Raw genomic sequence first — 27932 nt, 5'->3', positions numbered from 1 at the left:
ATGGGCCGGGTAGCAGATTTGGGCTAGAGGGGTTAAAGATCATTGGGCCAACTCTCCACACTCCTTTTATCTCCACTCTCTCTAGTAATCACCCGACTCATTTGTCCTCTCTTTGACTTAGTCGAATACCTACAAAATACACGTGAAGAAGGCAAAACAAACCAAAACTTTAGGAAAGTTTTATGGAGTTAAAAATTAACTCCAACAAACTCCCCCATTTTGCCTTTCTTCACAAAACCAATCTCCATGAAATCTCCCCCTAAACGGATGTTCTCCCCCTGCATTTGAACTTCCTGAAAGAGTAATTTGCACCATCCAAAATTGGTGGTCGCATAAATCCCAGATTGTTGGACTCCATGTTGAAGCAACTGTTCTAATAACAACGAGGATCACACTCAGTGTGTCGAGTGACCGCTCTGATACCACTTGTTAGTGTTGCTTATGCTGGAACAAAATATTGTGCAGAGTGTTGGACCAGCACGCACAACAACACAGAGTAAACAGCTGCGGAAAACTTGATGTGACACACTATGTTTAGGAAACACACCAGTGCACACAGAGAAATATTGTAGTGTAAATAAAAATGGGAGAAGACACAAGGAGATACAAAAATTCTTCAAGTTATAAAGTATAACTTGAAGACGCCTCATGGTAAAATGACTAAATCGAGAATGAACAACTCACGTTCAATACCTTTACAAGACTCTAGGTATTTAACACATGACACTCTCACTAAAAAACAAAACTCGGTTCAAGAGTAATACGCCGAAACCTTACAAAATTAAACGAGTGTTGACTCTGATGTCATCCCAACATACAGAATCACACTCGTACACAATTGCCCTACATGGCTTGATTTCTCTCTGTAAGCTCTGGTCTGAACTGAGACTTCTCCTTGGTATTTATAGATCTATCAATCTTGTTCTACAAGGCTTGAAGTCGTGGGAATGTAGTTGGATAAGTGGCCGTTGATGGTTTGTTTGTATAGGCTCCACTTTGTCAACTTCTTTCCTTGAATGTAGGAGCTACTAACCACCTCCTATTTTCTCTCCCTTTATCTCCACTCTCTCTAGTAATCAGCCGACTCATTTGTCCTCTCTTTGACTTAGTCGAATACCTACGAAATACACGTGAAGAAGACAAAACATACCAAAACTTTAGGAAAGTTTTATGGAGTTAAAAATTAACTCCAACAGATTTCATTTCTTGAACTGTTTCTTTACACGGTGAACTAAATGAGCCGAAAAGCCGCTTCATCTGCATTTCAACTTATTCCAAGAGGAATTTTGGTTAAATCTTCGCATATATCCACTACTTTCCCCCCTTCACTCACGGATTCCTGTTCAAATTTCCATAATATCGGCCACCCTTTCTCGCCGAAACCTGCAATAGACTTCAGCTGTATCAATAAACTAGATGATGCTCTCTGCCTGTTTCAACAAATGGTTAGAATGCGACCGCAGCCATCTGTCCGGGTATACAACAAACTGTTGACTGTTATTTCTAAGATGAAGCACTACTCCGTTGCACTCAACGTGTTCGATGAAATGCGTCAAACGGGTGCTCCTGTAAATGAGTTCACTATGAACATCTTGATTGATTGTTGTTGCCTTTCAAATCGGGCACACTTCGGGTTTGCTATATTGGGCAGCTTCTACAAGCGCGGCTACGAGCCTGATGCTACCACATTCAGCACTCTGATAAAAGGGCTGTTTTTGGATCACAAGGTTGCTGAGGCCGAGAAGCTGTTCAAAAAGATTCTGATTTTGAAATTTTGTGAGCCTAGTGATGTTATGACTCTCACTGTGATTAATGGGCTCTGTAAAGCCGGACTTGCTGCTACTGCGCATGAGTTGCTTCGTAGATTGGCGAGAACTAGGTGGAAACCTGGTGTTAAGGCTTATAACGCGGTGATTGATACCTTGTGCAAAAGTGGAATGCTGGATGAAGCTTTTGAGCTCTTATCCGTGATGACTGAAAAGGGTATTTCTCCCATTATCTCCACGTATAATCCGTTGATTCAGGTTTTGTGTGATGTTGGCAAATGGGAAGAGGTTAAAGACTTGGTCAATAAAATTCGAAGCTCTGGAATCTCTTTAAATGTTGTTACTTTCACTATAGTGGTGAATGCGTTTTGCAAGGAGGGAAATGTAGGAGATGCTGAGGATCTTATTGAGATTATGATAGGACAAGATATTCGTCTAGATGTTGTCACGTGCAATGCAATTATAGATGGATATTGTTTACAAGGGAAAATGAAAAAAGCAGAGGAGGTGTTTGATTCCATTGCACGTAGAGGCCTCAAGCCTTCTATCATTACCTATAACAGCTTGATCAACGGGTACTGCAAGAAAGGGAAAATGAATAAAGCTTGGGATCTTTTTCATGAGATTCCTCGTCAAGGTTTGAAGCATACAGCAGCTACATACAACACCATGATACACGGATTGTTTGGGGAACGTAGATTTGAGGATGGCTGGAAGCTTTTCAATGACATGGAAGCTCGGAAAGTAGCTCCAGATTTAATTACTTACAGTATATTGTTGGACCATTTGTGTAGGATGCGGCAAATTGATGAAGCATTCTCACTTCTCCATACAATGAAGGAAAAGGGTTTTACTCCAGACAGAGTTACATATGGTACTCTGATTCATGGATTATGCAGAAGTGGACAGCTTGACTCTGCTCTCAGTGTTTTTAATGAACTCCCTTCTATAGGTTTGCAACCCAATATTAGAATATATAACATGATTCTTGGATCACTCTGTCAAGAAGGATTTGTGGAGGACGCTAAATGTCTGCTTGCAGAGATGGAGAAAAGTGGGTGTGCACCAAATAGCGTAACATACAATGTTATCATCCAGGGCTTGCTAAAGAAAGATGATGTATCTGCGGCAATGCTGTTCTTGGAAGAAATGTGCGAAAGAGAATTCTCTGCAGATGCTGCTACTGCATCCATATTGCTTGATCGAGTACAAGGGAAAAATGAAGATGGTATTCTTTTTGAAATGATTAAGAAAGCTGTGCCTAAAGGAATTAATGAAGGATGATGATATGGTTCTTTTTATATGCTGCACATTTGTATTTTGAGATAGCAAGAGTGAAGCTAAAGCTATGAAGCAATTTTTTAAGAAAGAGATCAATCGCCTATGGACTTTCCATGTTTGGAGACAATGCTGCACAAACCTTAGCTCCCTCATCATATTTTAACTTCCTTGTTTGAAATCTTGCTATTCAGAGGATATATTTTGAATCTTTTTCGATTCGGAGGTGGCTCAACTTCTAGATTTGTGGAAGCAATACATCAGAGCCAAGATAAACAAATAAGTTTTGCCCGGCATATCTTATTCTGGAATTCACTGAGAAGCATGAAGAACAACAAACAGCGAAAAAACCATCAGAATCTTTTCCGGTGAAGCATATTGTTGCTCGAAGGAGCAACATCAGATTGTGAAGTTTCAAGCAGACATCAGCAGATCAGATGGATGGTTTGAAATGCAAGTGGACGAGTGGGGAGATAATCGTTGAGTTGAAGGATGCCAGAGAAGGCAGTTTTAGTGGCCTCATTGTTCGAGGTATTGAGTTTCGACCTCTACAAACTTGAGGATTTCTTGGCTGACAATAAATATACAAGCACCATAATTTTACAGTCTCCAAAAATCAGTCGTAGTTGAATTTTATATGTTATTAGTATTCCTAACTGTAAAAGATATTGAAAGTGTTCGTCTTATCCTTCCGATGGATATTTTGATGTTATCTATATCTATATGTCAATGCAGTTCATGTAGTCATGTGCAGGCTAAGACATTACTAACGCTGTTAGCATATTTTTTTCGGAGTTTGGGGATGGGGGATTGATTTTTTTTTTTTGCATCATAAATAGTTGCACTTATATGGTGCTTGTTGTGTGAAGTGTTTAATTATAAATAAGGTGGCCCAACCTAGTCCCACCTACTTTATTGTGCTAAGCTTGGATTAATCGGGCTCAATTGACACCTCTTTGTTTAGTGGGTTGACGAAGACTTCACTATGCTCAATTCCACTAGGAAATTAATCCAATCATTCTAAGTGGAAGCAATGTTTTCTCAAAAAGAAAGGTTAGAATTCTTTACTGAATTGGGATGGGTAAGAACTACGACAACTGGGAAAGGCTGGTGAAGGCTGTCTCCCGCAGGGAGGAAGACAAGCTATTAGCATTGACTCATTCTGTCTCTGCATCATCATCTTCATCTTCTCAACTCAGTTTTTCTTCGACGTCTCAATTTGCCCCAGACGCATGTAAATTACCAATGGAATATTCCGATTTAACAGTTGATCGCAAGGACTGGAAGGCGATGCTTCCACCTGGGGAACGGGAAGTAGTATGGAGATCATTGTCAATGGTAGTATTTTCATCATCTTCTCTTTTAATTATTATTTACGCCTTGAGATAAATATTATGTGTTGGACTTTGATAACAGAGCTTTTTTCTCGACGGAAGGACCGGAAAGAATTGTTTCTTGCTCGGAGCTATGAGCCTCATATTTGGGTTACGAGGCTTTGACGATTTTTGGAAATTTAACCCGCATCCACAATCCAGGTACTCCACCATGCTCGCTTTCCATCATTCTATGCTTCCTTGTTAACATACACATTCATGGGGTGTTTTCTGCTTAGTATACATAAAAATTATTACTATATGGTAATCCATTGTTCACTAAGATAGATTGGAAGTCTAGGATATCCTAAGTCTAGGTCCTCGATAATTTGTATAATTTGAGCTGATTTGCTTAATTTATATCTGATTAGAAAGGACAGGATTGGAGAAATCCTAGTGACAAAAATACTCAATCATACAAATATTCAGGTACTCAAAATTGACTTGAGCCAAAATTACTCTAGATTGATTTTGTTAAGGAGGAAGCCTAGGCTCATAAGGCTAACCTAATCCAACGTGACACTTGGAACGGAGTTCACCCAATTGAACAATATATCATAAGGCTAAGTTTTGTCTAATCAACCAAACCTAACACCCCCCATATAATTATGATTTATGAAAATGGATGAAACACAAGAGAAACGTTACAGAGAGGTATGCATATTTTGCAGATTTTCATATTCAGCTGAGCTCGTAGATTCGCAGTGCTTTTACATCCAAGGCAATGTAAAGACAAAGATGCTGTCATCAGAGACTTGTTACGCTGCGTACTTGGTGTTTGGATTTGCGGAGACGTATGCAAAGTTGTATTCAGCAGTTTCGATCATTAGAAACTTTTACGACGAACCAGGTCACAATCGACTACTTTGTTTTCTTTCATTTCGACTTCTATTGGTTACAATGTTTATTTTGTTTTATCGTGTATTTAAATTTAAATGAAAAAAAAAAAATCACAAGCTCGATTCTAAAGTTGGAGTCAGACCCTAAAAACCATTGATTTGGGGTTGATATCAGCATCAGGTGGCGGATATCCAGAGGAGCAAGCCAAGATGGTGAAGTTTCAAGAAGGAAATGATAGAGAAGATGGATGGATGGAAATACAAGTTGGAGAATTTTATGTTGATTTGGAAGAAAATGGGGAGGTACAAGTGCAGTTGCTCGATACGAGTGGGAACACAAAGAGCGGCCTCATCGTTGAAGGCATTGAGCTTCGACCTTTCAACTCAATATAGACTGTGCAATTGGATCTAAACATTTCGTATATCACAAATTCGAAGATTACTTCCAATATCATGTGTCTATGGATGTATAATTTTCTTCAAATTATATTTTTGTTGGAATTTAGTTTTTGTTGTGGCCTTACTCTATACATGAATATTTTTTCAAGCCCATTATTGTGTATCGTGCCGGTGCAAATACTAACTCTGACAAAAAACAAAAACAAACATTACCAAATGCTTTTGGTTCTTGATCTTTGAGTTCCTTTGCTTGCAGAAACGCTGGAGTTTCATCTTTGAAGGTTTCTTGCATCCCATGTAGAAACGCTCTCAAAGTTACTTACATGCTCTTCCAAATCCTTTGCCCAAGTTTCAACCATAGGGTTGCAATCAGCTACTTGAATTGTCTCGACAGAGGTAGACAGATCGCGCGGGAGCTCTTCCAATTGGTAGCAGTGTTTGATGCACAGACACTTGAGGTGTATGAAACACGCTGTGGTGAATTTCCAACGAACCAGATCAGTGTCTTCAATTAAAAGAAATCGAAGTGCATACAAATCATCGTCATCCATTTCCCACTCCGCTCCTTGAAAGGCATAGCATCGCAGTTTGAGCACCTCCAGATTCTCCAACTGGCTAATGATCTTCATATATTCCCACGGATACCCGAGCCCGCTCAAGCTCAGCTTCTTAAGACCTGCTGGGAACATTGAACGGGGAGGCGCGCTCTCCACCGTCAACTCAGGATTCACAACCACACATTTCAATGATTCCAGCCCACGCAGACGGGATATACGGTTCAAGCAGCGGAAGGGATCGCCTTTCTCATCAGGCTCCAGCTCAATCCGAATCCCTAATCTCTTCAATCTACAGACTTTCCTGAGCACTTTCTTTGTACAACTACGAGCGCCCACGCCTACGAGTGTCGAGAGATTCTGCAGAACAGCACCGTGATCAGGATCTGGTAGGTTGCTCCCTGCAATCTGAAGGTGTTTCAGTTCTTCCATATCCCATATTTCCATCGGTAGATACGAAGAGTTTTCAGATGATATGATGCTCAGATGCCGACTTACAATGAAAAACTCAAGGTTCCGTAGTTTGGAAATGCAAGGAGGGATGCCCCCATTGTATGTAAGAGCAAGGTATCTTAAGCGGTATGAGTTCACTACTTCAACGGGGAACTCGTAGAGACGAATTGCAAGAGCATCCATTAACCTTAGCAACCTCAAACCAAAACAAACGGGGACAGGATACTGATGAGACGGAGCAGCACATAGCAGAGAACGTGTAGCTGAAATGGATGCAATCGAGTCGTGCACATCTTTGATGCCTAATAAGCTGCTATTTCGAATGCATAATCTGCGTTGGCCCTCCATATTCTCATCTTTTATATCAGCAAGAGTGGTGAAGGCGTGAAAAAAATTGTTCTGGATTGCCAAATTATTGGATAAATGCCAGAAAACAGAATGGAGGCTGCAAGCCTTGATCTTGAAATTAGAACTCTTGTGGGCAGCCATGACTAGATTTTGGTTTTCAAGCTCTAGCAAGCATTCTGCAGCGTAGTCTTGTATGGTTTGGCCTAAATTTGGTTCGAGAAATCCCTCAGCAGTCCAGAATATGATGAGCTTGGAGCTTGGGATCACCTTATTCTGAGGGAAAATTCCAATATAGAGAAAACACACTTTCAAGTGTCGAGGCAAGTGGTTATAGCTTGGAGCTAATATCTTTGAGATATGATCGTATGCAGCCATGAAAATTGGAGAATTTTTCTGCGCTACGTTGTTCCAAAATGCAGCTGTTTTCTCTACAGGAGATAGGAGGCTAGCGACTGTAACGATCATAAGAGGAAGACCTTCACAATTGTCCACAATCTTTTTCCCGGCTTTCTCAAGATGAAAGGGGCATATATCTTCTCCAAATACATTCTCACAGAAAAGATCCCAACTTTCTTCTTTATTCAACAACTGCACTTTATAAACAGGATCACTTACTCCAATTTGTGCTACTTTTGCTAGCCTAGTTGTTAGCAAGGCCACACCCTTGATGTTTGGGAATAGCTTTTTCATGTAATCCAAGGGCTTTATGCTCCATACATCATCCAAAACAATGAGACATCTCTTATCCAATAGTTGTGCATACAAACTCATACGTAATTCCTCATCTCCTTTTATCTGATGTTTATCAAGGTGGGGACATATTTGAGCAAGAAGATCTACCAAGATTTCTTGAAATTCATATTCGGGGCCTAAACTCAGCCATACGTGGTGGTCGAAACAACACCGTACCATCGGATCTTCAAAGGATTCGTTAGCGAGCCAAGTCTTACCAATACCAGCCATTCCAAGGAATGAGATAGTCGACATTTTAGGGAAGAACATTTGGGGGAAAATCTCCATCTTTATATTTTCTATATGTCTAGAAAAGTCAATCAAGTCATCAAGTAGACCTCTCTCGTCTTCATCTAGAAATGAGTAACTCGAACTAGATAGATCTTCATGGATTTTAGTTATCTGGCAAAAAAAGTTGAAATCATGAATGATGCAAGAAATTCTAAAAATCAAACCACCAAAAACAATGAATGCATCTTCTTTGCATGTTTGTGTTAGCAAGCATCCGCAGCCGAGGGGCTCACTATTTAAGAGCCTCTTCTCCACAATCGGCTCATTACCCCCTGACTCTTAAATATTACTTACTTCGTCCACGAAATGCGTACCCATTTTGGGATGTTACGGATTTTAAAAAATGTATTTGATGTAGTGGGTGGAATAACGGTCTCAAATTTTGAGAGTATTAATTAAAAAGTTGTGTGGAGTACATTTGTCAAAAATGAAAATGAGTACTCATTTCGTAGACTGATTAAAAAGAAAATATGGGTACTTATTTCGTGGACGGATTAAAAAGAAAATATGGGTACTCATTTCGTGGACGGATTAAAAAGAAAATATGGGTACTCATTTCGTGAACACTACAACACCAAGGCTCCTACAGTTGTCCACAATCTTCTTCCCGGCTTCCTCCAGTTGGGTAGGGCACGGCTCCTGACCAAACAAATTACTACGAAACAGAAACCACCACGACTCTTCATCGCGACAGGCCATGTTGTAAATCATAAACCTGTTTCGAATTTCAAGCAGCTGGCTTTGCTGCCTCGTCGTAGTCAACACCACTGCGCTTCCATTTTCTTCCACTGGAAATGAACTCTCCAGAAGCTTCCAAACCTCTACGTCGCGTACGTCATCCATCAAGATCAAATATTTCCGGCCTTTCAAACTCGCGTACAAAAACTCGCCGATTTCAGCTTCTCCTTTCCCGATAAGCAACTCATTGGGTTCATTTATTTGAGCAAGAATGCCAAGAAGGATTTCCTTGCACTCGTATCTGGGGCCCACGCGGACCCTCGCGCGGCAGTCGAAGCAGTGCTTCAGATCTTCGAAAACGGCGGCGGCGGCGACGGTTGCGCCGGAGCCGGGCAGGCCGTTGATCTGGAAAATTCCGAAGTCGTTAGGCCTCATTCTCTGAGTAAGATGATGCATTACCCCGTCGTAATCGACTGAAATTGTACCCTTTTGCGCATCAGATAGATCAGCGTCGTGTTCTTGCTCAGGCGAAAAATGGCCGATTTCTGCGACGGAATCCTTGGTGATCTTATCCACCGTTTTGCAGAAGGATTGGATTCCTTGACTTATTTCTTCAGAGTTTTGGCAGCTTGCAGATATTTCTTTTCTCTTGTTCGTTTCTCGGCGGAGGAAGTGATTGGAGTCGTGGAATTCGAGCAGATCTTCTAGTTTGTGCGTTTCCTCTCTAATTTGTTCGTCCACAGCATCCAGATTTTGGGTGCGGCAGTCGTCCAATCTTTTGAGAAGTTGTTGTAGGGATATAGTTTGGTTGTATGCATATTTCAAGAGTTTTCGAGTGTTGAGGAATGTGTGATGAGAAGAGTGGAGAAGGCGGTGCAGTGTTTGCTTGAGAGAAATCACAGCAGGATAAGCCATGGGATAACTTGTGGTCGACTGTCAATTTTATGGTGATGGAGTAAACTGCTCATAAGTTGACAATTTTATAAAGGACTACTAAAAAGAAATTGTGACCGTAATGATTATGTATACCAAGAAAAGTTCAAAAGATTGAGTGCAAAATTTGTGCTATATATTATACTCCCTTCGTCCCGCGAATCTTGAGGCAATTTTTTTCGGCACGAGAATTAAGAAAATACTAGTATTTAGAGTGTTACGTGTGATAGGTCAAAAAGTGAAAATGTGAATAAAGGGATTTTGTTTTGTCATATAAGAAAATGACTCAAGATTCGTGGGACGACCGAAAAAAAAAAGTAACTCAAGATTCATAGGACGGAAAGAGTATTATTCTACTATTTTTTTCACCTCAAACACAGAAGATATATATATTATTACTATAGTCTATACTTTGCAGATTTCACAATTTTTTTTTAAAAAAAGAATGCACCCAGTTGAGTAGACTTTTGAAGTTAATGGCCCCTGCCCTATGTAGATGTTGAAGTTGAATAATCATGTGTCATTAAATTAGTTGCGATTAGACTTTTGAAGTGAATGCCCCTTGCCCCTCCACATAGCAGCCCGAACCAAGTGGCATTGCTTTTGTAAAGTAAAATTCATTCGGTTCTGTCGAACCAGATCGGTTAGTATATATTAATATTACTTTACCTAGTTTATGGGCATTTTGTGATGAAAGACAGAACTTGGAAGCGTTTAGGTGTGGGGTTTATGCTGCCTAGCGTGAAATCTATATATAATATAAAATACCAGTTTTTTTCCCACCAATTTTATGGTATTTTTGCAATTACAACATGAATTGAGGACAATATTTTAGAAATTAAAAGAGAGAGGGGAGAGATGAGAGAGAAAACAATAACTAAGATAGAAGTTACGTACAAATAAGAGCATAAATAGAAGAGAACACAAATCAACATTTTTTTTCAAATTTTCTCTTTCCTCATTCCAATTCTAAATTTCTCTCTCTTCTATTCTATTTTTCATACTTCTTTGATTTTCTAAAAATCTTCATATTTGATTTACGAAAATATATTCAATATGTATCTCAAATTAAAGATCGTGATAAGATCTTCAATTTGATGTCAAATTCAATAAATATGAATTTGAAATAAATAAGTTATTATAATTTAAAATTTTAAAATAATTATTTTTCCCTCTCCTCTCTTTTTCTACATTTTTTTTTCTCTTTATTCAGCTCAAGTTGTTATTATATTATCTCTATTTGTATCTCTTTCTCCTACAAAATTTATTTCTCTTCTCTTTTTCTTTGATATATAAAAAAAATATTAAGTTTATTTGTTGAATTATTTTATCAAACATAACATAAAAATATTTAAATTAAAAATTTTAATAAAAAATAGGATACACTATTATCAACAAATATCGAGACAATATTATAAAAATATTTATTAATTTTAATAGAAAATAATAATCAAATAACAAAAAATTATCTGTAAATTTATTTATTATTATATAATAATCAATTAATTTAAAATTATACTCCTACTCATTAAGTTGATAAAATAATTATGATACACTATTTTAAATCAAATACAAATATTTAAATTAACATAATTTTTTGTTAATAGTTAATTTAATTCATAAATGATGATATTTTTATATAATTTAGAATTTTAAAATAAAATAAATATTTCATGGCCCGTGCACCGCACGGGAGGAGCGTATTAGTTATAAATAAGCTACAGATAGGTGGACGTAAGATTTTTTGTGAAGCACATGGATTTGTGTAATGTTGAGGTAATGCCTGGTCTTGAAAGGTTCCATGTTACTCACTTACCTCTATGATTTCTTTCTACCGTCGACCCAACTTTTACCTATGAGTGTTTCGTTGACCAAGAAATTTACGGATGAGAATAGTCTCTATAACCTTTTTTTATGAAGGTGGTCGCCTTGAAGGTGTCAGCGTGTGATTGAGGAAGGAGGCGTGGCGTGAAGTTGGTGTGCAATTAATTGTGGGTTGGTGGGACCGTGGGAGGCACATGTAATTCACTTTGGGTCAAAATTTAAAATACCCACCTTCATAACTTATCTATCAAAAATACTCACTTTCACAAAACACCTATCAACCATATCCCCTCATTATTAATGCCAAAACTACCCCTCAACCAATACTCAACAAATCCATCAATAAACCATTTCATGTTCAAATTATCAAAAATCAATTAAGACATAATCAGGCCCAACATGCTTCCGTACAACTTCTAAATAATTCAAATCATAAATCAACAGTATACCTTTTGTCGACTGGTCACCTTCCGGAGCTTTTATCGCGTTTTACGGACTTCTTGCCTCCACGGCCTTCGTCCAACCACACACTCGCAAGTGATGGTTGCAACCTTCTTCCTTCACTGTGTTCCGGCTTTCGCCGAATGGTCACCTTCAGGAATCAGTTTCCCTCCTTTACTGTGTATCGACTCCAAATATTTTTGTTGAAAAATGAAAAGAAAATATTTTTACTAAACCGGAATAGTTGGACAAAAACTAAGCGTTTATAGAGGAATTATATAAAATTTAATTTATTTCATAAAATACTCCCCAAGGGAGGAGACTAACTTGTTTTAGCTACTCATAGTAGCTAATCCTTGTGTACATAAAAATAAAAAGGAACTAAAACTAAAACGAAAAACTTTGAAAACTAAAATTAAAAATTACAAAGATAATTTCTAGAGAGAGGAAGTGGTGTGTGAAAATGTTGTGAATTTTCCGATGCCTCTCTTCTCTCCAGCACTTGGGTTTATATAGAGGTTTGAACCCCTCTATTATTGCTTGGTTGTTGGCCTCGGATTCCATCTTCGTGGCCAGCTGCTTTGAATGTGACATCCACCTCCTTTTGTTGGCCATTATTGCCGACACTTGTTAGTGGCATCACATGGTGCTGGACCCTTGCCTTATCGTCTTGTGATAATGCTGGCAGGGGCCGGCTGCTTTTCCTTCCACTCACTTTTGTCCTGGAGCGTTTGGTGAGTGGTCTTCCTGTTCTTCCACCCACTTTTGTCGTTTCTTTTGTGGGTGCGATCCTTGCTGTGAATCACATGATTCACAAAGTTTTGTCGGCCACCTTACTTTTTTGGTGCCCGAGGTGTCCTTCCCTTTGGAGTCCGATGCTTGTCATGTTCATCAGACCTGAACCTCCTTTTATCCGGCTTTGGAAAGAATCCTTTGCCGAATTCTGGCTCCTTCTGCGATGAGCATTGATCGCAGATTTTATCGTTCCAATGGCCTAGATGAGCCATATTGCAAAACTTGCGACGAGTCTCCTGGCTCCCCGCAATCCTGTTCTTCCAAATCATTTGCCGTTTCTTCTCGAAGGATTCTTCGGCAAAAGGAGTTGTTGTTCCTGTCATTGTATTAACTAGGAACGTTCCCAGATCCGAGCTTTGATAGAACTTGAATCTGGACTTCATTTTGTCCATCTCTGTAAGACAGACCCATAGACCCCATGCTCGTCTAGTGGAGATTTGATCCTCCGTGAATGTTGAGACGATTGCGGCCTGGAAGTCGGGAACTTTGATCCTGTTAAGGGCTCCCATATCAGGTCTCCGAAGCTTAATGAAGTGAAAAGCTTCACGGATTCCTTTTCCGACTGGCTCTGGTGCTGCACTAAAACAGTACAATTCCAGAACATCTCCCCTTTTGAGGGACTCGTTGTTCTCCCATGTGTCGAACACCGTTTTCTGGATCCATTTTGGTAGACCCTTGATTTCGGTGAAGGCTGGGGCGGTGGTATAAACTGAGGCCAAAGCCCCAAACTCATACCATTCCTTGACATCGTTTGGATTGGCTCCTGGAGTCGTCCAAACCCTTGGATATTTTCCGGCAACATCAACCCGGCAATTTCCCGGATTAATGCCCTTCCTTATGAGAAGTTTCTCCCACCTGTCCTGGTACACCTGCCAAGAGGGAGAAATTTCAATAAAGTCAGTATCAACCTTAACTTGGCCTGTCATGGGCCTAAGATTGATCTCTCCCTCTTTTACCCCAGAGGTGGAGGGTTGACATGTTGATTCAGGGTGTGACCCCTTAACAACATCTTTTTCTCGAGAGTCTGGCTGTGAAACCATTGTCTCAGGACTTGTGCTAGGGGTACTTGAATCCCCTGCTACAGGTAATCCGCCCTGTACGGAAAGCATTGCTTTAGCCCGATTTTCACGGACAGCGCGCAAGAGCGGCTTGTTGGTTGCTTCCTGAAGATTGAACATCTTCATGAAACAGACATCGATTTGGCTAGATACTTTGGCTTCGTCAGCCGCTTGTATCTTTCCTGCTTGTTTGGTATGTAGCACACACTTGTGCCACTCTTGTTGTAGCAGCTCTAGACTTTCAAAGAGCTGCCCCTGTATTGCCTCGATGGCCTCCACTTCAGGGAGCTCCATCCCTTGTAAGGAAATCTGCAAGAACATTCTGATCAGATTTCAAAACGACAATATCATAATCATAATATTGGCATTCTGCTTGCCATCTAATCAATCTAGCCTTTTCAGGTTTAGATTCAATCTTTTTAGTTAAGAAAGCTTTAACGTTAGTGTTATCTACTTTCAAAACAAATTTTTTAGCAAGTAAGAATAGCGGCCATTTTTTGAACGCCTTCCTAACTGCAAAAAACTCTTTCTCGTTTATGTGCCATCGCACAGTCTCGTCGTTGGAGAAAAGACCGCTACAATATCTGCAAGGTTCTTCTCCAAAAGGGGTGATCTTTGTGAGTACTGCTGCCCACCATGAATCACTCGCGTCGGTGTAGAGGACCAAATCATCCTCGTCTTGTGGTATCGAAAGTTTCGGGAGATTTTTGCAAATCTCTTTCAACTTCTTCATACCCTCTCGATGTTCCTCCTTCCATATGAATGGAACATCTTTCTTCAGTAGTGGACTGAAGACCTTTCTGTGTTCTGCAAGGTTTTTGATAAACATCCCTGCAAAATTGACAACTCCGAGAAAACTTTGGAGCTGCTTCTTCTCCTTGAGATCCTCTGGAAAATTCTGGACCTTCTCCACAATATGATCTTGTAGAATGATTCCAGATTCATCGATCTCAATCCCCAGAAACTCCATCTTTTGGGTGGCTATGACTGCCTTCTTTTCAGACAGCACAAGTCCTTCTTGTTGACAAACATCCGCAAAGATCTCCAGATGCCTGATATGTTCATGAATGTTCTTTGATGCAATGAGAATGTCATCAATATAAACAAACATAAACGAAGAATAATCTTTGAAGAGATTATCCATCTTCCTTTGGAATATCTGAGGCGCGTTGGCTAGCCCCATTGGCATGACATTCCAAACATAATGTCCTTGAGGAGTTGAGAAGGCTGTGAACTTCTTACTTCCTTCCTCCATGCGAATCTGGTAGAAACCTGATTTGCAATCGAACTTTGAGAATACCCTTGCACTTCTGATGCAGTTGATAAGGTGTTCTCTGCTTGGGATGAAATATCCGTCAAACTCAAGAATATCATTAATTCCTTTGTAATTAATGACCAGTCTTGGTTTTCCTCGCTTGATCTCCCCATGATTTCTCACCAGAAATCCCGGACTGCTGTAGGGTGATCTTCCTTCTTCGATCAGCTTTAAATCAAGGTGTTCCTTGATTATTCTCATCATATCCTGTTGATCTCGAGGGTTCATCAGGATAGGTCTGAACCTTACGAACTCATGCTCCTTTCCAGTTTTAACTTTCAAGGTTGCTCTGAGCTGGTTCTTGTCCCACCATGCCAAAGGATTCTCATGGTAACACCTCTGAATCCTCCTTTTGACGTCGGCCATGGACACATGTTCTTCTTCCTTGATATCTTTGTGTGATATCAGGGATACTTTGAGGATTTGAGTTTCTTCCTCAGAGAGATTTGGGAATCCCTCAGTTCTGCATTTGAGCAAAACTTCTCCGAATCTCCTTTGATCCTTCATCTGGGGTCGCCGGAGTCTGCCATCATCACCACGCTTGCTGCGGAATTTGATTGGCATCGATCGATGAAAAGCTCCATTGAGCCTTTGCACAATGATTTTGTGGTCACAATTGGTTGTGAACACTAGCCTTCTGGCCTCATTGTCCTGTATGTACCTCTTGAAGCTTTGCAGAAAATTATTTCCAAATAATATATCTGCTCCGGTATCATGGAAATAAATTGGTGGAGTTTTGACCTTGTACCAAGGTGTCTGTCCTGCTCCGCCGATTAATATTTCCGTTTGTTTTACTCCCTTTGATAAGAGTAAAATCTTTTTGGAGAAATCCCTTCCTGCAATTCGAGGTAGATCTTCTTCAACTTCTGCTGGAAAGACTCCTCGTTTTGCTGTACAGATTCCTGCTCCCGAATCCACATAAGCAGCAAAATATTCTGCTTTGTATTTCTCGTATATCATCCCCACAGAGATGTATATTGAGAATGGACTTGTCATTGGATCATCACTCTTTGGCGTCCAATGGTGATCTCCATTCCTCCTGATTTCCATGACCATGGTTTATATTTGTCAAGGAAATCTCGTCCTAAGATCAGGACATCTGCTTCTTGTCCGGCTTGGCCTTCGGTCTGAATTTCAAAACCTCCAACCTCCAGAGTTCCGATGTATCGGTTGTCTCCTGGATTTGCCAGATAATACAACGAACTACAAGGAAACTTGTTTTCCCTGCTTGTTGTATCAAATCTTGTGGAAACTTGTCTCCATCCTTCGGGACATTTGAGCTTGATTCTCATGTCCGGAGCTGGTGTTTCCTGGATCGCCCTTCTCTCATATGATTGAGAGAAACTCCTTGTTATAGGCCCTGAAGTTAGCCTATTTCCTTGGAATGATAGCCTTGGTGCTCCTAGTCTGAGACTCTGAGTATGGCTAAGCACCGGCTTGTCTCCAATATCGATGTCGATTTCTCCGATCTAAGGAATCTCCACTCGATCTTGACTGACTGCCTTGGCAACCTCCTTGAATATTTCTGGAATTTCAATATATTCTTTTCCCAGAAATAACTCCGTGTGATGGGAATTTGATAGGGCATACGAGACTTGATAAGTCAATGAGTATGGCCTATTTCCATCTGTCAAATATTCCTTCTTCTTATAGTCCTGATATAGAGTCAGGGCTCGGCTGAAGGATGAATCTTGCAGATTATAAGCGATTTGTGGATAGAACTCGGTTATAATCTTCTTGGCATAGAGATTGCCTGAAAAAGCTCCAAGAACTGCTTCTTTAGCATCTCTGATCCTTTTGTCGCAAAGTGCGACGTCAATTGGTTGGTCTGTCCCTGGGGAAAGGGAAGATTTGATTACCAACTGAATTGCTCCAATATGAATCCATTTCATCGTACATGCGACTTCTGGCTTCATTTTCTTGAGATCCTGCTTAATCTCTTCGGCTGGAACCAGCTGGATTTCCACCTGGTTACTGGTGATTTCAATTGGAAGCGCCATTTCTTGGCTAGTGACGCCAAAATAGACATGATGCTTCCTCTTGGTTGGAATCAAGCTATATAAAACTCGATTCAATCTTCCATTGGAAAACCCTTGATAGGTTTGAACCTCTTCGGTCTCCTTCTTGAGTTTTCTCACGAGCTTCTTCACCACTTCTTCTTGTGGAATCAGAAAATGGCTGGTAAATCCATTCTGATCCTCCTTCTGAGTGTGGTGAACCTCTTGCTCTTCTTTAGTCTGACTCGTCTCCGGTTGATCCATCGGTCATCTCCGAATCCTCAGAACTAAAGACCTCTTCTTGCTCATATATACTCTCATCAGAGGATATATCTTCGAATTGATACACGGGTATCAATTCCTGGTGGTAGATAGCGTCTTCGATATCCGGTGTGGATTCGAATCTTCTTATCTGCCTTTTCTCGTTGTCTGGGCAATTGGTTGAAATATGCCCCTTTGCACCGCACGACCAGCAGTTGCAATCCTTGAAACTTTCATTTGCTTTGGCCTGAGTGCGCCTGAAAGTTTTTCTCGCCGGGATTCTCTTTTGATTTGAGAATCGGTTTCTTGATGGTCCGCTCCGTTGTCCCGACCTGTAGGAGCGCGCCTTCTGTCTGGTCCACATAGTTCTCGGCTTCCAAGAACTCCTTCTGGACTTTCTTTCATAGGGTTGATACCTATGTTTCTTTCGGCTTTTCCTTTGATACAGCAACTCAGCACCAATCTCTGTTGGAAGATCAATGTTGTCGCACATCAGTGGAGATTTCTTGTTGAGTCTCCTCAATCTCTTGAGATTCCTCTGGTCTGCTGCCTTCTGGCACCATTCGGACAGCTTCTTATGGACATAAGACATCCTCCTCGAAGCACTGTCAAGTGGATATCCTCCTGGTGAAACATACTCATTGATGAGCATTTCCCTCCATGGACTTGGAAGCTTTGGAAAGAAAAGGTCCATGGCCGTCTGATCTTCAACTTCCCCCATATGGACATATAGGGTGTATAGACGCAGAAATTCATTGAGAGCTTTTGGCTCTAGCACTATCAACCTTAGATTGTAAAGTGCCTGTTGATATTTCTTACGCTTCTCCTCTGCGGATCCTTCGAAGAAACCCATTCCCAAGAAATGGATTTTGATTTGTTTAGTAATTTCCTTAATGATGTCATATAAGGACGTGCTACTAAACATCTCCTCTCTGGTTGGAACTTTAAGTCCTTCCCAGTATAATTTTGCCATCCCTGCCAAGCTAGCTTCGAAGACTCTGGCAAATTCTTTTTTGTCGTAATCGATTGTGGCAATCACGACTTTTAATGATGAAGCCCATTCGTCGATGAGACCCTCCCATTCTTTGAAACTGGCTTCGTCAAGGTTGAGAATCAATTCGTATGGATGGATTGGTTCTAGTGTGACCTTTCCTACAGGAGTATCCTGCATCTGAGGCCTCCGTCGTCTGGTTCGTTGGAACTGGCTCGCATCGTCTTGAGCTGAACCCTTTTTTGACGGATCTCCTTCTTGAGGCTCAGTTTTGGGCGCCTCATCTCCTTGGTTCATCTTTAGATCAACCATATTGAGGTTAGCAAAAGATTCTGCTAACTCTTGTAGATCTTCTAATCCGATTCTGTCAAGGCTAGCCATGATATTTGCCTTTCATGATTCGGATTATGTCCTCCGGCTGCAACTCTTTGGGTGTTGCATCGAATAGAGATGTAGACGTCGGGTCTTTGGACCATTGATTCCGAATTTTTCCGGAACATGGTTTTCGCCTTTCGATCTCCTCCATTCTTCTCTGGATATCACGCAAGAGGGTTAATATTTCCTCTTGTTTGAGTGATATTCTGCTTAGCTCCATCGGTAGATCGTACAGCTTGACGCCATAATATTCCACCGTTTTTTGGATCTCGCGCAAGTTGACGTTGTCGAAAGAACTTGGCTCGATCTTTTGGTAGCTTGGAAAAGCTACTCCCGCCTTGTCTTTTGGTTCCATCAGTCATGTGACCAATGGGCCTCCTCCATGTTTTGTTCAATCCTTGTTCTGGCTGAAGCCATTCTCATGAGATTCTCATGATAGAATTGGATACTCGCGATGACCTCGCGAATAAACTCGATGTCTCCTCCTCGTCGTAAATTGGTAACGAGGACTCGATTGTTCCATTTGAGATCGCCTAGTAGGCGACTGGTTTCTATCTCCAGATTCTGGAGAGAGTTCCTGTATTGTACACATCTCGGACACTCGTCCGGATCCATAATTTTCAGTGGAGTCTCCTCCCACATGGGTTAATCATAAAATAAATTAAAAATAATATAATTCCTCTATAAAAACCCGCTCTGATACCATTTTGAGAAGCGCGGGATCAATTTGAACAATTACCAATTTAATCTTTATTTGCTTAACAGTACGTGGCGTTGTCTCACAGTCCAGACCCAGTTTACCGAAGTAACCTATCGGGCACGAGGAAAGTTTCCAGCCGATATACTAGTCAAGCTTAATTAGGCAAAAGATGGGAGATAAAGAGAAATTAAGTATAAGGGTAGAAATGGTATTTCACTATGAAGTGGGTATTTTTCATAGATGTTTTATATAGGTGGGTAGATTTGATAGATGTATTATAAAAGTGGGTATTAAAAACCATTTGCCCATTCACTTTATACATTAAATAGGATTTTGTATTTTATTCACCGAAATTATTCTCTCTCTCTTTCTTTTTTTTTTTATAAATTATATATATAAATAAATAAAGAATTTTAAAGACGAAGAATTAAAATTCAGGACCTCAGATTTTGAGTATTAACCTTCTAACGATTAGGGATGGCAGTGGATCCTGGACCCGGTCCAGATCCGTGGATCCAGATCCGATCAATTTTTTGGATCCGCGGATCTGGATCTCATTTTCTAAAACGGATCTGGATCTTGACATTTGAGATCCGGATCCGACCCAGATCCGACCCGTGGATCCGATTTAATTAAAAATATATTATTTATTTTTTATATTTATTTTATTAATAATATTAGATATATTAAAAAATAAAAAAAAATAGAATTAACTTTGAAAACCTAATTTCTAATTCATCTCTTCTCTCCCTCTCGGTCTTCTCACTCCCCGCGCCGCCTGACCTCCATCTCTGCCCTCTGGACTCACTCCCATCTCCTTCACGCCGCCTCACCTCCATCGCCGGTCGTCTTCTCCGATTCGCTCGCGCGCTTGCCGCTAGAATCACGCTCGCTCGCTCGATCCCTGCTTCGCTACCTGCTTCTCTCCCTCCATCACCCGCCGCTGGAGTCACGGCTCGCTCGCTCGCCCGCCAGCAGCAGCGGCAGTGCAGCACACTCCAGTTCGTGCAACTCCAGCCGCCGTTCCAGTTCGGCTCGCCGCACTCCACCGCCGTCGCCGCCTCTGTCACTCCAGTCCGGCTCGCCGCACTCCACCGCCGCCGCCGCCTCTGTCACTCCAGTTCGGCCGCAGCCTATCTGTCACTCCAGTTCGGCTCGCCACACTCCACCGCTGCCGTCGTTCAGCCATGAGCTTGTCTACCACAGGATGCTCTGAATCAAAGGTTAGATTTTGATTTTGAGCATGTTTATATTCGAAATTTATATTCTGATTTGAGCATTGCTGTTTGTTTGAGCTTGCTATTAGCTTTTGTGTTTTGTGCATGTTGGAGAAACAAAATTCGAAATATATGAATGTTGATGTTCGTTTGTGTGGCTACGTTGGAACACTCCAACACCAATGCCTTTCGTTTATGATTTATGAAAGTTAGAGCAGGAAATTAGGGAGGGGATGATAGTGAATTGTTTATAAAACTTCCGCTGTTTTACTCTTTCTTTTGGATTATGATTATGAAGTTAGAGAATTCTGTGGAAAACAGAAATCGGTTTGAGGTGCTGGAGGGTATGGAGTTAGAGAAGGAAGACAATATGGAGTCCTTAATGAAACCGGTTCAGAATCGGCCCTTGGATACTGCTCAAGCCTGCAAGGAGGACACTGTTGTTTTGGAGGATTCTGACAGATCCGTGGATGAGGAGATCATTGCTGACGATCGCGAGGCCGCTGGCTCGGCAAAGCGACCTCAGAGGGAGGACACGGCCGGGTCTGAAGATTTACAGTCAGCCGTCGTTCCGTCCATGGACATGGCAGATGTTTCTGCATCCCGGTCGGTCATTGAGCCTACACTTTCTGTTCCGGAGAATTGGCTAGTCGTATTAGCAAATTAGAGGAGCAGGTCAGTCAGGGGATGCAAATGCTCGTTCACAACCCTAAGCGTCGACCGGGTCGACCTAAAAAGGGTATAGAACGTATGCAAGATCCGCCGAATCCAATTGACAGTATCAAAAATCGGCTCAGGAATAAGGGCGCCGTTCTTGACACTCCGTTACCAGTGGAGTTCTTGAATAAAGTGCCAAAGGCTCAGTCTGGAGGAGCGCTTGTGGTCCGTTCTTCTGCTTCAGACGCAGCTAGAGCTATGTCAGTTGTAGTTTCTAAGAGATGGGGAGATATGCTGGATGACGACGACTCGTTCTACGAGGAAGATCATTTCCTCTCTTAGTGTTGTTTTGGTTTTTCGTTGCTTTGTCGTTTTCTTTCGTTTGAGCTCTCCTTTTGGAGGCTCGGCCCTTAGTCTGCGTTTGTGCTTTCAAGGGTTTTGTTCTTTTCTTTTTCAATAAAATTTCTATTTCAGCAGATTATGAAGTTAGAGATTTATGATTTGTTTTGTTTTTGTAGGAGAGTGAAAATAAGTTGCTGAAATAGAAATTTTATTAAAAGGAAAGAAAGACAAGGGTCAAAACAAAAGCAGGCGTAAACACCCGCGAGAAACCACGGGTAAACGAAAAACAAACAAAACAAACTATGAGAAAATATTTAGAGATTCATCCTCATCCAAAGAGTCGTCGTCGTCCAACATATCTCCCCATCTTTTAGAAGCCACCGCCGACATAGCTCGAGCAGCGTCGGAAGAAGAATGAATCACAAAATTTTGCAGAGTCGCACCTCCATCCTGAGCATGTTGTACTTTATTCAAGAACTCCACCGGCGACGAAGAGACAATACCTGCGCCCTGCAAAACGGCACCATCCGCACGACTCTTACTCATCTCCATACCATTCTTGATTATACGCCGGAGCCGGTACTTTATAGAGGAATCGGAAACCCTCCCCTTCTTGGTAGTACCCTTTGGACGCCCACGGCCGCGAGGTATGGGAGAATCCTTCATCATCGCCTTTTCTGGCGTCCCCGTCAAAGCTAGATTCACCGAGTCAGAATGATCAACCGCCGGAAGAGGCGCCCCATCCGAGGACTCATACTGATTCGGACCAATAGTCTCCGCAGAAGAAAGGGCCTGATGCAGGTGATGGGGAGATTGCTGATCGCCAGTTGCTTGAGCTGAGTTGGAAGGAGTCAGGGCATGCGGATTCCCATCAGCCTCACTTCCCTGAGCTTGTGGTTCAGCGGTTTGATCTGAGCTTTTATCCGGTATATCCGTATCCGTATCAGCCTCTTTTCCCGAGACCACAAGAGCATCAAAGGAATTACCATTCCTAGTCGGATCAGTGTGAGGATCGGCAGCCTTGTTAACACTCCTAGTCGGATCAGTAGAAGGGGTATGCTCGACTCTATACCATCTCGAAGTCTTGCGAGCTTTAACCTTCTTGAACTCTTCGCCCAGATTAGTGTCCGGAATCGGGGAAGAATTATTCTCAACAGAAGAGTTTTTCCTACAATCATTAGTAGTATGACCAATGATATGACAAGAATGACAATAGTAAGGCAAATTTTCATACCCGAACTCAACCTCAAACGAGCGATCACCGCATTTTACATCAATATAGTCGGGAACCTCAGCCGTAATATCCATCTCAACGAGCACGCGGGCAAAATGACCTACGAAGGCATTCGCAGATTGGCCATCAATCTTAATAGGCGCTCCCACATGAAGAGCGATGCCAGAAATCACTTCAGGATGCCAAAATTCGTGAGGCAAATGAAAAATACGGATCCAAACTTGAGCTAAAGTGGCAGTTGCTTTGTAAGGATCGAAGAAAGGTACCCAAGCCTGAAGGCGAAGCATCCCCGAGCGAAGACGCCAGGAGGGTTTGGCATTAGCAGCCGCAAAATCCAAGGCCGAAGAAAAACGTATCGTAAAGTATCCCTTGCCAAGAGGAACAATATGCCAAGGATCGTTGGTCTTCCAAAGAATACCGAGTTCTTTATGCAGGTCATAAGCAAATCTAGGCGAATCTCCCTTATGAAGAAGCAGACGACCATGAAGAGCGTGCTCAAATTTCTTAATCTGACGTTGATGGAATTGCGGCGAAAGAATCAGGCAAGGTTTGTCGTCCACAATGGATGGCTTGAGCGCCGTGAAATTGTGAGCGGGAACATCCGCAGGGCGCATGAAATTTTGTGTGAGAGATGAAGCATACGAAACCCTAAAAGGGTTCGGTTCAGGAGGTGGTTTCGGCATGTCGTTCCCAGCCGTCTGAGACACAGGCTGTTCCGGGCCATTCAAAGTAGGCTGCTCCGTTCCAGAGGCAATCTGATGCGCTGCGTTCTTCAACTGCTGCGGCCGGGTCATTGAAGGAGCCCTAGGCTGTTCCAGACGTCCCAAATCACTGGCAGCAGGAATATTCGGACGAGAAAAGTTATACGACACCGGTGGAAAATCAGATTGGTGCGAGAAAGAGACCATGATGCCGGGCTGGAGAGAGATCCGGCCGACAGCGAGAAATTCCGGTAGAAACTAGGGTTCTTGGCGGCAGCGCCATTTTTTCGCGAGAGAGAGTGAAAATAAGTTGAATGAAGAAGAGTTTGTTGAACAACTTGTGAATGTGATTGTGCTTGAAGATGATTCCACCAAGGCTAAAGTCGTTGAGACCACGGAAGTGAAAGTAGAAGATGGTAAAACGGCCAAAAAACTTACTTCTAAAGCTTGGGATCACTTCTAAAACTTACTCATGCATTGAGATTTGTTTATTTTGATATTTTGATGACTTGATTTTCATGATGGATATTAAATATTGTTGATTTTGTACAATATTTTTCATGATGGATATTAAATGTTGTTGATTTTGTGAATTTATTTTTGAATTTAATTTGAAAACACTAGATCCATGGATCTGGATCCACGGATCCGTGGATCTGACGGATCTGGATCTGGATCCAAAATTTTCAGATCCGCGGATCTGGATCCGGATCTTGATCTGGTATATGCAAACGGATCTGGATCTGGTATTGGCCAGACCCGGTCCAGATCCGGCCCGTTGCCATCCCTACTAACGATAAGTCAACACACGCACACAAAATATAGAGCTTTACCCACTACTACGGGTGTCTATTCGGGGCGGGGCGGGTACCCTACCAGAAAATTTCGGGTACTCGACCCCGACTTTTTGGCGAAACTCCCACCCGATACCCGTCCCGCCTCTATCATCGGGTATCCTAATACCCGACGCGGGTACCTAGCGCGGGTATTAGGGTACCCGCATACCCGCCTGTTTTTAATTTTTTTTTTCTGATTAATTATATGTAAAGGTTATTGAAGTATTGATTCTCTCGTATACATTATATATATATCAATATGGAATGGGATCAAAATCTAATTATTATACTTATTAAAGCTTTTAAACTTTTTATATTTATATACTGATATATATACGAGGATATAAATATATAATCTATTTTTGTTTTTTCTCTCATATATATTGTGTTTTATCAGATCATACATATTCTGTAGTATCCGCTCATCTCATAGGGACTAAACAAAACAATAAAATAAATTTGCAACGTGTGTGTATATATATATATTGTATTATTAAATTATCCTAATAATTCAATTATTTATTAATCATATAATTACTACAATTCTATAAATGTTATGTTAATTTTGCATTCCACTAATATCTTTTAAGTCGATTATATTTCGATGAATCTACCAGCATGTAGTAGTTGGTTGTAAATAATAATAATAATAATAATAATAATAATAATAATAATAATAATAATAATAATAATAATAATAATAATAATAATAATAATAATAATAATAATAATAATAATAATATTTTGAGTTGAAACAAAATTAACAATTAATTAATTACCTGTAGATGGCTCTTGACATGAGAAATCTGGAGCCCTTTAACAGCCATCATCGCGCAGAGGGAGAGAAAGAAAGAATTCACGTCTGGTCCGTCTGAGTCTGATTAGTTAAAATTGAAGTTAATATGGCAGTAAAGGTGGCATTTATTACAATCAAAATAACATTATTTTGCTACAATATATATTAATAAAAATTAAATCAAGAAAAATATTTAGATTTAGTCAAAGTGATATGTAAGCCTTGTGAAAAAAAATCCTAAAATTAGGTTCTTTGTTAAAAAAAATATACTCCCTCCGTCCCATTAGGCTTGTCTCATTTATTTGAGTATGTTTATTAAGGAGAGTATAATTAATGTAGTAAAAGTGTGTAAAAGTGTGGGACCATATTGTTTATAGTGTAAAATCATTACTAATGGAGGTGTATTGGTTGTAGAGTCTGTAGGAATTTTTTGGACTTTGAAAATTTGAGGGTATTCAATCCAGACTTTTAAAAGTCTTTAAAAATCTAGAGGTATTCAATATGATTTTTAAAAAGTCATAAAAAATTCTTAGGTATTCAAAAGTTTGTTGATTTTAAAACTCTATGGATTTTGATGAATTCTCATTCAGAAGTACAAAGAGAAAAATCTCACATCATCACACGAGATTTATGTGGATTCTTTCACCCAGAGCGGAGCTACACTATAGAATGGTGGGGCGATTGCCCCCCTCCCCCCAGTTAAGTTATATTATAAAAGATTTCGTCTGACTTCTTCAATTTCTTATCCAAGCGAAGCCCCAATATATATTCAATAATCTAATTAATTTACTGAATGATCATTATTAACTATGAATTTTATAAAAGTTAATTTTTCTAAATTTGTTCTAATTCACAATTTTATTTTATTTTATTATACTTTTCTAGCTTTCCATAGAGTCTACACCAAATCGATGAAAATCCATGAAAATCAATAAAAAAAAGTTAGCTCAACTCTGCATAGAGTCTATGAATTTCCTTGATTCACAAAATTCATGGACCTTTTAAAATCCAAAAAAAATCCAATAGAATCCCAAATTAATACACTCTCCCCCTAAATATAGAAACATGACAAGATCAATGAGACAGATGGAGTAAAAACTATCAGTCCGCTGAGTAAAAACTAGACAGTTGAAGAGCAGGAGATGTGACGTCTCTGATAAAGTAGCCACCAAATAGGAATGACCTCTGCAGAGAGGGATGATCCTGAGATCTCTGCATTTAATGCGGTTGTACTTTTGGAGTACGTGGCTTCCTTTGAACGTTGGAAGTTCAGTCCGAGAAAGAATGTTTAACTGATACTTGACTTTAGTATCAGTCCGCTGAGTCCACGCGGCACGCATTAAGTAATCAGTTCCGAACTGATTCTTCAACTGATACTTCGTCCTTCAGTCTTCAGAACCGCAAACTAACTAAAAACGAACTCTAACACTTGAGTTCAAACAGTTCTAGTCTATTACATTAAGACATATGGATTTTGGTATCATCAAAACAAGGATTAGGATATTCCACAAAGTTCCCAACAGTTATTTTTGTGTGTGGAAGAGAAAAAATGGTGGAAGATGGAGGCTAGAGTTTGGGATTGGAGTGTTGGGGGTTGTAGAATTGAAGATCAATGTCAATTCCCCCATTTTTGAAAGTTTAAGGAGTGTTGGGGGTGAAAATCCTGTCTAGGGCCCACAAAATGACCAATTCCGTGTTATGCCAAAAGTCATGGCCATGACCGCGGTGTAGGATCGTCGATGAGCTGTTGGAAGAGCCTGCGGCCGCGGGTACCTCTGGATGATTTCTGGAATGAGATGCAAGCGATATTGAGCGATGATCGTAGATGATCTTTACATAATAGAGCTATAATTCTTTATTCTTATCCATATCTTTGTGGTAATCTTCTTCTTTATCGGGCATATGATAGTCTTCAAGATAGAGTCAAATCATGAGAAAACAGGGCTGTAGGACTGCTAAAAGCAATGTTATAGGTGAAATTAGACCAAATCCGCTTTGATCTTTCAATCTTCAAGGGATACATTTTTTTGTCCTCATCAATAGGAATTAGGAGAATTTGAGGAATTAGGAATTTAGGATATTTAATTTGTTAACTTGTTTTAGTTTTAAAAATTAAAACAAAATATAATATTTTTATATATTAATTCAGTTAATTGGTTTTAACCGATCGGGGTTAAATCGATTAACCAAATTTCACAGTATTCTATAACCAATAACTAAATCGATCAGTTAAATTTCAGTTATCGGTTAACCGATTAACCGAAATTTTGATTCGATTACGGTTATAATCGAAAAATGGAACCCGTTTTACCACCCCTATTTAGGGGTATAAACTCAACAAAGTTCTTTTTTCTCTAGATTAGAAAAAACAAGAAAAACTTGTACTATTTGATATATTTTTTTTTGTTCTGAGCCGATAAGCCCAAACTTTTGGGTCCACCACACCACACAAAGGTGAAAAATATACTACATCACACGCATGTGGGAACACTACATATACATGAAAAATATACTACATCACATGCATGATGGACCACTACTGGTGAATCAAGGACCAACACCTAATCTAAAACGATAAGCATAAATTATACCTAGTTTGATTAGCTGAAGAAGACGAAGAAAACAATTAGAATTTTAGAACACAAGGGAGAGTTTGCTGCTGTATTCGAAAATGAGAGATAACGTAGAGTACAAGGGAGCACGTATGTTCTATTTATAGGTTACAAATGAAGGGTAAAACGGTAAATT

At 40.4% G+C, this 27932-nt stretch overlaps 4 protein-coding genes across 5 annotated transcripts; 2 read left to right on the top strand and 2 right to left on the bottom strand.

The window, feature by feature from the left end:
• Nucleotides 1–1018: 1018 nt before the first annotated feature.
• LOC131024167 (putative pentatricopeptide repeat-containing protein At1g12700, mitochondrial) lies at nt 1019–4439 on the top strand. Its single transcript, XM_057953668.1, has 2 exons — nt 1019–3575; nt 4009–4439. Exon 1 carries the CDS (start codon nt 1236–1238, stop codon nt 3048–3050), a length of 1815 nt encoding a protein of 604 aa, XP_057809651.1. The 5' UTR covers nt 1019–1235; the 3' UTR covers nt 3051–3575; nt 4009–4439.
• On the top strand, nt 4122–5808 carry LOC131024168 (F-box protein PP2-B10-like). 2 transcript variants are annotated; one of them, XM_057953670.1, is made up of 4 exons: nt 4122–4382; nt 4461–4579; nt 5089–5267; nt 5438–5808. In XM_057953670.1, exons 1-4 carry the CDS (start codon nt 4122–4124, stop codon nt 5647–5649), a joined length of 771 nt encoding a protein of 256 aa, XP_057809653.1. In that variant the 3' UTR covers nt 5650–5808. The 2 variants fall into 2 exon arrangements, with proteins under 2 accessions (XP_057809653.1, XP_057809652.1); XM_057953669.1 differs by having other exon boundaries at nt 5432–5808.
• A 116-nt stretch (nt 5809–5924) lies between these two features.
• LOC131025693 (putative late blight resistance protein homolog R1A-10) lies at nt 5925–8030 on the bottom strand. The gene has a single exon (XM_057955483.1). The coding sequence runs from the start codon at nt 8028–8030 to the stop codon at nt 5925–5927; it is 2106 nt and encodes a 701-aa protein (XP_057811466.1).
• A 555-nt stretch (nt 8031–8585) lies between these two features.
• Nucleotides 8586–9626, bottom strand: LOC131025691 (disease resistance protein RPP13-like). The gene has a single exon (XM_057955482.1). It carries the CDS (start codon nt 9624–9626, stop codon nt 8586–8588), a length of 1041 nt encoding a protein of 346 aa, XP_057811465.1.
• Between the last annotated feature and the right edge of the window lie 18306 nt (nt 9627–27932).

Source organism: Salvia miltiorrhiza, chromosome 5 (assembly GCF_028751815.1).
Source record: "Salvia miltiorrhiza cultivar Shanhuang (shh) chromosome 5, IMPLAD_Smil_shh, whole genome shotgun sequence".
Classification (NCBI taxonomy): Eukaryota; Viridiplantae; Streptophyta; class Magnoliopsida; order Lamiales; family Lamiaceae; genus Salvia; species Salvia miltiorrhiza.
Note: the sequence above shows the minus strand (reverse complement) of the source record. Positions and strands in the feature narration are given on the sequence as shown.

Excerpts from the sequence above, each read along its gene's own strand:
- LOC131024167 (XM_057953668.1), top strand. The coding sequence starts at position 1,236 with ATGAGCCGAAAAGCCGCTTCATCTGCATTTCAACTTATTCCAAGAGGA.
- LOC131024168 (XM_057953669.1), top strand. The coding sequence starts at position 4,122 with ATGGGTAAGAACTACGACAACTGGGAAAGGCTGGTGAAGGCTGTCTCC. Across the intron at positions 4,580-5,088 it reads AACCCGCATCCACAATCCAG|ATTTTCATATTCAGCTGAGC; the intron begins GTACTCCACCAT and ends CATATTTTGCAG. Across the intron at positions 5,268-5,431 it reads AAACTTTTACGACGAACCAG|CATCAGGTGGCGGATATCCA; the intron begins GTCACAATCGAC and ends GGTTGATATCAG.
- LOC131025693 (XM_057955483.1), bottom strand. The coding sequence starts at position 8,030 with ATGGAGATTTTCCCCCAAATGTTCTTCCCTAAAATGTCGACTATCTCA.
- LOC131025691 (XM_057955482.1), bottom strand. The coding sequence starts at position 9,626 with ATGGCTTATCCTGCTGTGATTTCTCTCAAGCAAACACTGCACCGCCTT.